The 13,946-nt window shown below is 35.7% G+C and overlaps 2 protein-coding genes across 2 annotated transcripts; one reads left to right on the plus strand and one right to left on the minus strand.

Annotated features, from left to right (window-relative positions):
* On the plus strand, nt 1–4,675 carry LOC135627341 (nuclear envelope-associated protein 2-like). The gene is made up of 6 exons (XM_065133409.1): nt 1–552; nt 959–1,231; nt 1,319–1,426; nt 3,089–3,550; nt 3,643–3,744; nt 4,236–4,675. The coding sequence occupies exons 2-6, from the start codon at nt 1,034–1,036 to the stop codon at nt 4,401–4,403; spliced, it is 1,038 nt and encodes a 345-aa protein (XP_064989481.1). The 5' UTR covers nt 1–552; nt 959–1,033; the 3' UTR covers nt 4,404–4,675.
* A 926-nt stretch (nt 4,676–5,601) lies between these two features.
* LOC135626705 (serine/threonine-protein kinase haspin homolog) lies at nt 5,602–11,197 on the minus strand. The gene is made up of 16 exons (XM_065132226.1): nt 11,097–11,197; nt 10,895–11,024; nt 10,739–10,816; nt 10,358–10,454; nt 9,641–10,260; nt 9,029–9,152; nt 8,838–8,953; nt 8,537–8,648; nt 8,227–8,319; nt 8,081–8,142; nt 7,854–7,984; nt 7,244–7,314; nt 7,119–7,171; nt 6,690–6,756; nt 6,400–6,572; nt 5,602–5,942 (listed from the first exon to the last, which is right to left on the minus strand). The coding sequence occupies exons 1-15, from the start codon at nt 11,110–11,112 to the stop codon at nt 6,447–6,449; spliced, it is 1,896 nt and encodes a 631-aa protein (XP_064988298.1). The 5' UTR covers nt 11,113–11,197; the 3' UTR covers nt 5,602–5,942; nt 6,400–6,446.
* Nucleotides 11,198–13,946: the final 2,749 nt, after the last annotated feature.

The raw sequence follows: 13,946 nt of genomic DNA on the forward strand, positions 1-13,946 counted from the left end.
TACCCCCCGGGGGTCCGCGACTTGCAATTAATGTCCCCCGGGCTGCGCGAGGCGGAGGAAGAGGGAAGGATCGATTTTGAGCGTTTCGCATTAAAGAGCGAGGCTGAATCCTTGTTTTTGCGAGAAGATGTTCGCGTCCTTTGTGGTTTCTTCCCCGATATAGCTTCCGGGACCCGAGGAGGAGGCGCTGCTGGTGTCGATGCGGTGATGTGTACGTCTCCTCCCGGGCACGTTGACAGAGACGTGGGAGAGATGGGAAGGGAGGAGGAGAAGAAGAAGGGGTCAAAGGTCGAGTTTTCCTGAAGGGTTTTACTCATTTGCTGCCACACACCTCTCTCTCTCTCTCTCTCTCTGTCTCGCTCTCGTGGATAAATCAATATTTGGCGGTGATCTGGAATCACGCAATACGTAGATCGAGTCTTTGACTGGGGAAAGACGGCAGTGAAATGTGTGGCGAAGTTCTGTTCTTTACGCGAGGAGCTTTTGGAGAGAAACCCGCGGCATTGGAGGCGTAGTCTCAGCGTTTTGCGGTTTGGGTTTGAAGCCACAGAGGTAAGAAAACGCTCTCCCCGTGATTTCTGTGTTAGAGGTGGGTCGGACACGCCTCGTAGCTTGTAAGGAGTCGGTGCAGATCGGTTCTTGTTTCCTTATTGTTGGGGAAATGGTTTCGTGGAACGCCACCGGTAGTAATTTTGACTAGGGTTTCAGCGATGTCCAGATGAAAAATAGGATTTTTTTTCCTCTGTAGAAAATGCTCCGTTGTTTTCTATTTCATGGTGAGTGCTATGGCTTTGTCTCTTGCATGTCACTTTCGATCTAAATGCCGGAAGTTCGTTTTCGTTTTGAATTATGCAAGGGGCCCAAAAGTCATGTCGCTAGCGTTTTGAATTTGAAGTAGATTAGGGCAAACTGCATCCATTTGTTGCCTGAATGTATGTGCGGCCCCTGTGGCTTGCAGAGGAGGGCTGGAAATACTGTGAAGGTCGTCCGCTTTAGAACTCTGTTCTTTGCGAGCTAGATTGGGGATTTGCTGATGTCAGCGACGGACAAAGTAGAGTCTGTGACGGCATCTTCGTCGTCTGTGGAGTTGGATCCACTCCTGAAGGATCTGACGGAGAAGAAGTTGAGCTTTAAGAAGAACGTAGTTTCATTGGCGGCAGAGCTGAAGGATGTCCGGCGCCGGTTGGCTTTGCAGGAACAGTCATTCACAAAAGAAACCCACACGAGAAAGGTAGCTTTTTGATTGTCTTGTTGTAAAGAATAGAGAAGCGTTTGATGCTGCTGCTTGGAAGAGAATGAAATGTTGTGCTGTTGACAGGTAGCGGAAATGAAGGCAAAGAGCATGGAGGAAGAAATAGGCCAGTTACAAATATGTCTACAAGATAAGGATGAAAAGCTGAAATCATCTGTGTCTACTAGCCAGCAGGTGCAAATCTTGGGTTTTCTTAATATTTTGCTTTAAATTCTTTACTTGGCTTCTGTATTTTTTTTCCCTCGTTCCTCTAGCTGTGGATGCTGATTTTTTCTTATAAACTCGGATCTTTTTTTATTTTTCGGTAAGCAACGGTCGTGCATAATTCTCCCCTGTTTCAGGTATTAGAGTGATCAGATCCATGTCAGAATGAAAGTAAAGTCTTTTATCTAGTTAAAATTCTAATCCTATTCTCATTTATTTGGGCTGATCAGGTGAAATGAAATAAATCCATATTTTTGTTAATTTTTGTGTTGTTTAACTAATGCAAATTTTCCCATTGTCGATTCCTCTTTCGGTTTGATACATATCTTAAGAAGACAGTTTACTTATAGAAGCATCGATATTCCTTGCTCAATATTCACATACTTTGGGCTTTGGGCATTAAAGCAAGATCCACCAAACTGAGTTATGCTATGAGAAATCGATTTGCAGTTATCAGAAATGGAAATTCTATGAACAAGATATCAATGATCTTACTATTACAACTAATAATAAATTACTATAAATAGTGAGTATTACTTACATCAGCACAACTGAAATATACTTATGTTTAGAATTGAATAAATAACTTAGCCATGGAGTTATTGCTGTATAGATTCGGATTTGGTAATGCATGTTTGTATCCAAGTATAGAAACACAGATGATTAGTGGTGCTTGGCTGTGTTATCAGAAACCAATCTAAAGATTTATAACCAAAACAAACATAGAAACAAAGTGCACCCTAAGTTTTAATTTTTAACTATCATTCTCATGAAGGTGTTATAATGTCAAATTCAGGTTAGATCCATCTAAGATCTGTATCTGATTTCAATAAGCTAAGGGATCCAAAACGGGGATTCACATTTGAAGTTTTGTGTTGGGTTTTGAACTAGGTTTGGGGTTATTGGGCCCCAAGGACCCCTCCCTATTTTTACCTATTTAATATTATATATAAATTATATCATAACATTCATTAAATTACAATGTATATTATCAATATAGAGAATGTATTATAAAAAACATTTAATTATGCTTGAGGTTCAAATAGATTCTAGTGTACATGTGAATAATCTAGACGGTTGGGAACATTGGACTTTGGAAGCAAATAACCTGTTATAGATTGCACCAGCATAAGTTGATGAGTTTGTTCTTTTATATTTTGTAAGAAGCATATTAAGGATTTTTCATCTCTTAATGACCAATCAGTGCAAGTTTCAACTGACTATCACACTTCAATAGGCATATTAAGGATGATTTTGTTCATTTTTCATATACTCTCTCTTCACCATGCTCTCCATCTTGACCTAATTTCTTACTATTTTTTCATCTTTCTTTTTATATCTCTCTCCATTGTTGGCTTTACTTCCTTCCCTGTTGTGATCCTTGTCAGGTGTTGAATTTTTTTCCCACCACTTTGCGTTTGTCAATGGGAGAATCCGACACTAGGGTTGGGAGATTCCACCAAGTTTCATGGTGGTGTCTCAATTTAATTAACCTTTTTTAGTTATAGCTTTGCAACTTTCACCATGGTATTCAAAGACAAAATATTGCTCGTTTCTTATCAATCAGTTTGCTCTGCGTAACATTTTTTAATTTTCTGGAAAAAAACTCTAACATTGTTTCCTTGCATGCAGTACGTGAAGGAGTTGGATGATTTAAGATCTCAACTATCAATTACTCGAGTGACCGCAGATGCCAGTGCTGCATCAGCTCAATCAGCTCAATCCCAATGTTTGGACTTGTTAAGATTACTAGATGAGAAAAATAATTTACTAGAGAAACAGGAAATGAGAGTAAATAAACTAGGGGAGCAAATAGACCTTCTGCAGAAGGATCTCCAAGCAAGAGAGCTCTCGCAAAGGCAGCTAAAGGATGAAGTCTTCCGAATAGAGAAAGAGATAATGGATGCTGTTGAAATAGCTGCAGTGAAAAAGGATTGTGAGCTTAGGAAGATATTGGCAGAAGTTTCACCGAAGAACTTTGAGAATATCAATAAACATCTGACTGCAAAGGATGAAGAGATTGCTGGGTTGAGGGATGAGATCAGGATCTTGTCTGCAGACTGGAAACAACAAACCGAAAAACTGGAAGCGCAGGTTGGTCTTACTGCCTTGATTTGAAACTCTTGTTTGCTATCTGTTTGGACAGCATTTAATACGTTAGCTTGTTTGGTTTATATGTATTGCAGCTAGAGAAATATCATAGAGCTGAGCAGGAACTCAAAAAGAGGATAGTGAAACTTGAATTCTGTCTTCAAGAAGCACGGTCCCAAATACGGAAACTTCAGAGGGTATTTTGTTTTTCTCAATGTTAAGAAGTTTGTCATTTTGTCTCAGACTAGTATTCAGCCAGTCAAATTAACTTGTGTCCATCTATTTTGTTGGTTACATTTTATTTTTCCATTTGCAACATAGATTCATGTTGGATGTTAATTACTACCTTTCTGTTTCATAACCATACAAGTGCACTTTCAGAAACAGCTGATGATACTTGACCCTCTACTTAATCATACCACAGTATGATATTTTGCAGTATTTGCCTTAGGTTCTTTGAGCCAACTCATGAGGATTAATGGACAACTCACAATCATCATGCCGTCTAATGTTTGAATTTTTGCACAAAGTAGCATCATTAGTTGTGGTTCGTTTCGGTTCACAGAGATGTTAATAAGATATTCTTGAGGATCATTTGGTTTTTGGCTTTTAATTCTTTGCTGCTAGAAACATTTCAACTCTTGTTACACTTGTGTGTCGTGACATGAAGCTTGCTTCTATATAACAGATGGGAGAGAAAAGAGACAAGGCAATAAAGGAACTAAGAGATGAATTGGCTACAAAGCGACAAAACTGTGCCAGTTGCAGCGACAAACAAAACTTTTGGGAGAGTTCAGGATTCAAGATTGTTGCTTCCATGTCGATGTTGTTCCTAGTTGTTTTTGCGAAGCGGTAGAAGTGTAGAGCCTTTAGTTGCTGTGTAAAGAATGTTGGTTTTGGTTCTTAGCAATAGAACTTTGTTGTAAGAAACAATCTATATATAAGGAACATGAAAACTCATGGGCTTAGGATCACCATTTTGAGGAGAGTTGTGCAGCTGAGCATAGTGGTGGAATGAGTGCGCAATGAACTGATCTGATTGACCAAGGACAGTTGGCCTCAGTCATTGTGCAATTTTGTAGCTTAAAAGTTTCAGTATAATTCAAAAGGGTATCTGATTATGATTCAGAGATGTGACTAAAATTTTGTCATAATCAGAGATGTTACTCCAGTTTGGTTAACTGGTTTGAACTCGGATATGTATATGTATATGCATATGTATATACATATGTATATATATATATACATACATATATATATATATATATACATACATATATATATACATACATACATACATATATATATATATACATACATACATACATACATACATATATATATATATATATATATATATATATATATATATATATATATATATATATATATATATATATATATATATATATATATATATATATATATATATAATTGGGTCTTGCACCATGCAATGTTTTGGGGAAAGGGAATGGATGCTTGAGGGCAAATTTAGCAAGAATAATATTTAACTTAATCTTTGGTATAATAATAGAAAATCTAAACTGAAAAATTATTGTTCTAGGAAAAAAAATATATCACTAAAATCATAATCTGATAGACAGGGAAATTTTGAGAAGAAATCTAAGTGTGTTTCTCATGAAGTGCTATTTTTTTGGAAATCCATCCTAACATTAAATAATAACAATTAAAAGTTTATGTATGCTATAAATTGTACAGACTTGATAAGCTAATATACTATGAACGTTCCTCTTTTCGGATACTTATTAACCTTTCTTTAGTCCCTTTAAAAGAATTTCATGACTTTGAATCATCATAATTTTGTTTCTTAGTTTTAGAAAATTGACCAATTTCTTCAACAACCAAAATTAACCACTTTCTTATCTTTATAAATTAAGGACTTTGTATCATCAAATCAACAATGAGTCCTCTCTGAATAAGTTGTCTAAGATTCTATATTAGCAAGTTAAATCAACTAAGATTTTTTTCATCAAAATTTAGACATTTATAAAATTATCAAAAAAATCAAAAACTTCTGGGAGGCTTTCCTTCTTTTCCCTTAAAATTTTAAAGTGTTTCTTAAATTTCTAGACCATGACAATCCATTGTCATATAAATTACATGTGTGAAACAAACATATTTGTGAATGGACAATGCTTCAAAGAAGTGGTAAGATTAATTTCTTCTGATTAGTGGTAATAAATCCTTGAGGACAGGATATTTCTTTCTGTTCAACAAAAGTATGCTTCCAGCACTAATCCCAGCGGATGATGATCCATTGAGTCTGAGAAAACAACACCTGAACAGGATCTGAATTCATAATCTTAATGGGAAGATGGCAAACTAATAAACCAGTTGAAGCCAAAAAGTGGGCAGCAAAACTTCAGAAATCAGACTGCAAAGAAAAATATGCAGATATTTAGGTCAATGGACAGAAAGCAAGATTAATCAAGCTTCAACATAAGAAAATAACACTTGCATGAAACCAAATATAGATTTATCTAGTTGCAGGCTTTCTACAAGTCATGCCAAATTATTTCATAAGGTCAACTTTAATATCATTTATCATGATCCAACCTGATGAGGCAAGTGACCTATTAACTTTGTTAAGTCCAAATGATTGATCCAAAATACTTAAGTGTATATTAAAAATAGTACAACCACCATAAGCCAATACAAGTCATATCCTTTTTCGAATGTGGAACTAAATCAGGATATTAGATTTTCAAATACTAATTTATTACCATGTTGACAAAGAGTTTTGTGATTTCATCTTAAAAAAATTTACAGATAAACTATGATGCACAAGAAAAACAATATATTTAAGGGAAATTACCGACATAACTTGTTACCTCGCTCCATATTCGTATACCCTTATAACTTCATCAATTGTGTTAGCTCATACACAGTGGTCAACCAACATATCACTGAAGAAAGAATCAGCAAGTGAAGCTGTAGCAGAGTCATATGAGCTTAAACGCTTTTTGAAGGAACGAAGATCCCTCTCATCTTTTGTTGTTCGGTTCTGAGAAAGAAAAATACGCCATTAGCATAGATTTGTGGATTTCATTAGTCAGAATGTGAAGTTGCAAGAAGATGTTATGAAGAATCTGAGAAATAAAATATAAAAAAAAGAACTTACAAAGGATTTCTTCATTAACAAGATATCAACAAGATAGATTAACCAGAGGACATTGGTCTTTGGAAAACTGCACAATAATTGATCAACAAGAGCATAGAGTTAATAAACATTAGATAGAAAAGCAAACCATAACTTCAATACACAACATTGTGATATTCCATTGGTTAGCTTATTCCATTGGTGTATATTTTTTACAAAACACCATTTCATTATGATAAATTGAGCTTCAAAGAGTCTCCTCAATTTGGTAGGACCTCTTTTAAGAGACAAGAAGGATTCAGAAATGACAAATATTTAATGACAAGTGATTTTTTATACCACTTCAGGAGATAGAAAGTCTTTTGTTTCACTCTTCTTTTTGGTAATTCTGACTTTTCGAGTTGACAATATGCATTTAGTCAAGTTGATTGTTTATGAACATGAGTTTACCTTCCTTCCCAGCAGTCATCAGTTAAATCTTTCATTTTGCGGTATGTATCAAACTGTAACCACATAAAAATTGGTTAAACAATTAAAAAAACTATGAAAAAATGGATGTGACATTTGCTACCAACCTGTTTATCTCCTTTTGGACCCTCAAATAGTCCAGGATCAGCAGATAAGTCTAGAAATAATATAGCTTCACCTGTTAAGATGGTAGAAACATCACACTCTTTCAATCTTTCACAAAGACAAGAAAAGGTCCACACAATTTAGTATGTAATGGCAGGAGAAAATTCCATTAGGATAATCTTGTCAGTCCTCACATTCCATGATTTCTTAAATGTTCGATGGATGGAAGAATTTTCCAGGATCAGTTTCCTTGTAGTACAACTTGACTCTAACCACGAATATTACATGCAATTTACTTACACACATGTTGCTCCTTGGGGCCTAGGTCACTGGTGTTTTGAGTCAGAAAAAACCTCTCTGTTTGCAGAGGTAATGCCAAATGTACTAATCCTTCCCAAATTGACTGCACACACTGGACTCTTCCCTAACTCCATGTAGGCGGGAGCATCATGCACTGTGTTTGCAGTTTTTAAATTTACTTACACAATCCCTTTCTGAACCCCACATATACAGGAGCCTGGTGCACTAATTTAATCCTTTCTCAAATTTACATATGCATATAACACTTCAAAGGAAAACTTTTGAGGACTTAGTTGTTGAGTCAGAACTTACCAGTATTAATCCGAGACAGAGTAAAGTCAATTATTGATATAGTTAACCCAAATGTCTTAGCCCTCATTTTCTTTCCTTGTAGTGTGAAATCTGTCATAGGATCATTGTTACGCTTTAAAAGGATGTTGCCCCTGCAAAAAACAGCTTGTGTTTGCAAGCAAAAACAGATCCAACACAAATAACATGAAAACCTAGATCAGATCGCTTGAAAAATGAACAAATGATACCAGTGCAAATCTCGGTGTTCAAATTCACAGGCACTTTCTGCCACAGCCAATGCAATGGTAACCTACAATATCCAGTGGGAAGCAGTAAATCTATGTAATATTCCAACTTAACAATGTATTAACAGGGAGAAATATAAATGGCATACTTGCACCAACAAACTGCGAGCCTCATCATAGTTTAAGAGCACAAAGCTTTCAAGATCTTTGCCACCATCAGCGAGTACAAACACTATAAAGCACTGAAAAAAATGTTATTGTTATCACTAAGAGGGTCTTAGTTGCGGCACCATATATATATGCAAATGTATTTTAATGCAATTCTACAGATCTAAATCTTTGTATCTATATATCTATGTTTGTCTCCAAAAATTAGACAACCCTAGCAATACTAACTTGCCACACTCCCCCACTGTCCATAATCTATAAATAGAATTTTTTTTAATTTTGAGAGGAAACCTGTTTCTCTGTAAATTCCTTGGGATGATCATTTTCAGAACTGTGCCTTGCATCCCAATCTTCCCATGCACTAATCAAGCCAGGATCATAGGCTCCTTGACAAACATAAAAGCTGAAGAGAGAAAATAAGATTAACATTTTACTAAAACATGAATATACACTAAAAATTGGCATATAAACATAAATCTGTAAGTAAAAGACATATTATTCACTGAAATTGGCAAGTAAAAAGATAATCATGCTCAAAGCAAATAACTGTGCTACTTTTCCCTGTACAAACAAAATAAGTTTGCAGCAATACTCTTTTGTTTCGATGAATCCAGTGCATGCATTTTCCTTGTTAGTTTCCTCTCGCGTCCCCTTTAAATTATTCAATGTCAGAGAAAGCATGACTTCTTCAAGAACTTCTTCAGATTTCTGAACAGATAAGGAGTCCAGTAACTTTGCGATTAGATTTGAGCGGACAAGATAATCAACAACAAATTTACAAACCTTTTGGACTTCTCCATTCACTAACAGATCTCCATCGATAGGGACTACTTTGCAGACAGTCTCACCAGCTTTGAAGGCCTCTCCGTATGTGCCTTCTCCAATCTTGACAATACAACTTAGCCCACTGAGATAACAAATATCAACATTAGATAATGACTTTCCAGCATTTCAAATTGTTCTCAACGTTAATGATTAAGAACGAGTTCAAGGCAACGTAATTCAGATTGGTAGAATTAAATACATCATCATCATCAGTGATTAATAAGTAAATCCAAGTCCCTTTTACTGTGGCTTTTGTGTATTAAGCAAATTCCTGATCAAGACACATGATCACATAATAATGGATTACCTATGTTACAACAAGCTAGGTTTTTAGTAGGATTACTTTCATAAGGTCTATATGGAAATGCACAATCAAGTAACCAACAGACCTACTTCCTGTGGTGATATAAACTTCCCAGATCATAAAAGATGGACGCATCGAAGAATGTCAAGCATGCGGTAATTTTCACTTAACCTATTAAGATAACATATATGACAACTGATACATGTAAATATGATCTCTGGAACAGAAAAAAAAATCCTGATAGAGTTGAAGGTAACAGAGCAAACCAATATCTAGAGAAAACTTCTCCTAGGCTGATCGGAGATGATTGTCGGCAAACCATCATGAGTTGGTCAAATGTACTCAGATATTCACCAGTCAATGATGCACATTGTGAGATTGATGGGTCCATCTGGGTAGCTTCTTCCGGCTTATTAGAGTCAAGAACTTCCCTCGAGGTTTCCACATCTTCACTCATAATATTTGCAACCTCCTCTTCATCTATGTGAAGTTCATCAAAGGAAGTGACAATGCTATTATCAAACTGTGGGGTAAGGATTTTTTTGTGTGAAGTGACGTTCAATGGGGCCTTTGTCCTCAAAACCCTTTCAGGGGTTTTTGCAGCCAAATCATCGGATGCACTACAGCTACTATGCACAGAAGGAACTAATGGTGTTTCCATAATCTTAAACAACTGCTGGGAACCATGTCTGGAAGCAAGCTTTGTGATTCTCCATCTCTCCAGAATGGCTGGCAAATCATGCACAATGATGTCGTGTTTTGTACCCAGAGCCCAAGTGCCAAAATTCCTGGGCGAGGGGCTCTCTTCCAGCAGCTCAAAGGAGTCGACTTCTTGGAAGTAGTTCTTCTCCTTTGTGAAATCTGGGGGTTCCTGTCCAGCTTTCTTCTGCGAACAAAGCAAAGTAAAAACAAAATACTCAATTACATAATCGATATCCGCCATAGCACTGTTTGTATAGTTCGTTCACAGATAGAAATCATACTGCTCTAGAACCCTGCTTTCCTTTCTGGGGTGCTCCTTTTTGTTTGGGCCGAGGCCTAAAATTCACCCCTGCTGCGACAACAATACTTTCTCTTCCTCTATCGATATAAACATCAGTGAAACAAGAAAAAAAGCACAGCATAAAGAGATTAATGAAACGTCCTAAGTGGAAAGATACAGAGAAAAAGTCATACAAGTATCCAAATAAAAAATAAGACAGTAGATTGCCAAACCCAAGATACCAGCTTTCATATCAGAAACCACTAGAACCCTCAACCCGATGATAGACGAGAGCAAAAGGCAGCATTCTAACCCGTCCAGAACACGTTGAATAAAATTAATGACAAGAAATAGAAAAGAAATGAAGAAGTTTTTGGCATACCTCGTGGAAAGGGACCGGTTCCAGCTGGGTCTCTTGCTGGGACCAAGGCTCACTCGGTTCTCCCCGCTCGGTCGATTGCTTAAATGGGAAAAAATCGAATTTTTTTAGACATATAAAATGTGAGAAATGCTGGTAAGTAGTGTGCTTCATGCTCACGTCGCTGCGTCCTTAGCGTTCGGATCCTCGACTGTTCTTCGTCTTCTTCCATAAACCACAGCTATTTGAGTGATAGGCTGTGGTTCTTCTTCTTGCGACATGATCTCCGCCCAGAGATCGCTTCCGACGCCTAGAGATAAAGAGATTGAGGAGGTGACACGGAAAGATCTGGACAAAAATTAGTAAGGGTTTCCATCGATACCTCTTGGAGAAGCCATGGCGAGAGCAATCCGAAGCCCTACGTCGCAGAGAGAGAGAGAAAGAGAGGGAATTTTTCAAAGGGCTTGTCGAGGACGGTACCAAATGCAGACGCCGAGGTACGACATCGACATTGGGCTCGTCTCTGCCTTTGTGTTGGGTTTTTGGGCCCATTAAGGCCCGAGCCCATTTCGGCAAGGTCGGTAAATTTGCCTACTAATTCTTTTATATAATATATATATATATATATATATATATATATATATATATATATATATATATATATATAAATAAAATCGAAATTTGGATAATCAACAAGTAAACTTTAGATCGAAAAACCAAAATGTGTGAGCGCATGTGGAGCACGTGCGGAGACAATAAGTGACAGTAGTCAACATTGGGTTTGACAAAAGTCCACCGTCAACGTAAGCTGCCGCCACATTGTCGGAACTCTTATTTGATTGAGCTCATGCTTGTCATGTTGTTGAGTCTACCTATTCGTCAAACCTACAATAAACTAAAAGATTGATAGAATAGAGATCAATACAAACAGTCATGATTATCAATTAATTAGAAATAATAATTGATATGAGGAATATTTATCCTAAGTAGAGATGATAGAATCCTCGATCCTCAATCACTTATCCTCAAATAGAAAATATTCAAATAATATCTTTATTATGCAAAATATTCTTTTGAACTACTAACAAATAAATCGTAATCTACTATGACCTAATTTAGACATTGGAAATATCACATTAAATACCTCCCACCTCATATTGATCTCGAGTACAAATCGGATGATTTTATTAGACATCGAAATTACATTATATAGGACATTATATAGGGACGGATTGAGGGACTCCTTGTGTAAGTCGAGCTAATCTAATCAGATATTGAAAGCACATTATACAAGGGCGGATTGAGGGACTCCTTGGGTAAGTCGATCATCGATATTATATATATTATTATTATTATTATTATTATTTTGATAATTAATTTTTGATGTGAATTTTCCAACGGAGGTGAATTTATTTTCCTCTAAACACATCCTACGCTATGTAACCATTTGCCTTGTGTGTTTGTATCTTTTGCTCTTTCATTCCACAACTTGGCATGTGGCCTCCTAAGGAGGAGGCGATAGAATCCTCAATCCTCAATCACTAATCCTCAAACAGAAAATATTCAAATAATATCTTTATTATGTGAAATATTCATTTGAACTACTAGTAAATAAATCATAATCGACTATAACCTAATTTAGACATTGGAAAAACCACACTAAATACCTCCCATCTCATGTTGATCTCGAGTACAAATTGGATGATTCTATAAGACATCGAAAGCACATTATACGAGGATGAATACTCCTTGCGTAACTTGAGCTAATCTAACATTCCACATCGATCATCGATCTTAGATATTATTTATATTATTATTATTATTATAATTTTTTGATAAATTTATTCTATTATTATAGTAAGAACAATAGAATTATGTTTTTTAATAAAAAAATCATCGAGAGAGAGAAAAATTAACTTTTAAAGATAAAACTCAATCTTAAGGAGATTATCAATCTATTTATATTGATTCCAACGTCTTCCAATCCATCGATGTTGCAATCCTAATAGTAACATATATATACTTGTTATTTATTTGGTGTAAAAAAAGATACCAAAAATTCTTCGATAATCATTATCTTCAATATGGATATTTATCCGTATGAGATCGACATGATATATCTTTTCCTCACCGTAAAAAAAAATAAAGGTCGAGACAAATGATTACAAACCATTTCCATCGGAGAATGATGACAGAAGCATAAACCGGACGAATCCATGCACGGAGGCGACAAACAAAGCTGGGGAGCAATGGCTGTTTCCCACAGCGACCACTAAACAAAGCCGGAAAAATGTCAGGGGGTGAGGTGACAGAAGGGTGGTGATGGATGAAACATCATGTCAACGAGCGATGGGGCCATTTTAGGTGCTCGTCGTGTTCCTTGCAGTGCACAAAGTGACCGTCAGCGGCAGGAGGAAGAAGAGAAGGACAGTACAGGTTTCTTCTTTCTGTATGCATGCAGCACTGCTGGATAGATCTCCACTGGATTTTTGGGCCATCTTTGATATCACAAAGACGCGTTGCCGTACTCAGAACTCACTCGAGTTCGATGCCATAATTTGAGTTGGTAAAAATCTTAATTATCGATAGTAAATACTGAGATTTTAGAGATTTTTTTTTCTTTCGATAAAGATAAAAAAAAAGAGAGATGGTTCTGATAAAGAGAAAAATAAAATAATCATTTTAGATATGTTATTTGAAAACATTTCATTTATATCTCGTCTTAATTATTTATTTATATAAAAAACTATGAAATATAAAAATTTAGGTGATTTAGATTTACTTTTTGGTCCGTATTAATTTAAGATAATTACTAAAAAAAAGAAAATAATAATTATTATTAACAGTATAAAAAATAAAGATAGACAAAGACATAAACAAATTTTGATAGAAATTATAAATTAAGATATAAATATTTTTAACCTAATTAAATGTATGACACACTATAGATCTCAACGACGAAAAAAGATCTATATAATCTCATGGTAAAATATAGATGAATATCTAAAAAATCTTAATAAAAATTATAAATACTCTTAACTTAAGTTAAAATATGACTAATTATAAATCTCGATAATGACAAAAGATTCATATAACTTACTCGACTTTGTTATTGTAGTATCGATTTGAAGTTACTATAATTAAGATTATAAAAACTCATATATATTATAGTTTTAAGCTTTTAGATAGAATCATATTGATCAAGAAAATCAAGATGATATTAGCTAGGAGA

Source organism: Musa acuminata, chromosome BXJ2-11 (genome assembly GCF_036884655.1).
Source record: "Musa acuminata AAA Group cultivar baxijiao chromosome BXJ2-11, Cavendish_Baxijiao_AAA, whole genome shotgun sequence".
Taxonomy (NCBI): Eukaryota; Viridiplantae; Streptophyta; class Magnoliopsida; order Zingiberales; family Musaceae; genus Musa; species Musa acuminata.

Excerpts from the sequence above, each read along its gene's own strand:
- LOC135627341 (XM_065133409.1), top strand. The coding sequence starts at position 1,034 with ATGTCAGCGACGGACAAAGTAGAGTCTGTGACGGCATCTTCGTCGTCT. Across the intron at positions 1,427-3,088 it reads CTGTGTCTACTAGCCAGCAG|TACGTGAAGGAGTTGGATGA; the intron begins GTGCAAATCTTG and ends CCTTGCATGCAG. Across the intron at positions 3,551-3,642 it reads CCGAAAAACTGGAAGCGCAG|CTAGAGAAATATCATAGAGC; the intron begins GTTGGTCTTACT and ends TATGTATTGCAG.
- LOC135626705 (XM_065132226.1), bottom strand. Across the intron at positions 10,261-10,357 it reads GAAAGCAGGGTTCTAGAGCA|AAGAAAGCTGGACAGGAACC; the intron begins GTATGATTTCTA and ends CTTTGTTCGCAG. Across the intron at positions 7,985-8,080 it reads GAACACCGAGATTTGCACTG|GGGCAACATCCTTTTAAAGC; the intron begins GTATCATTTGTT and ends TGTTTTTTGCAG.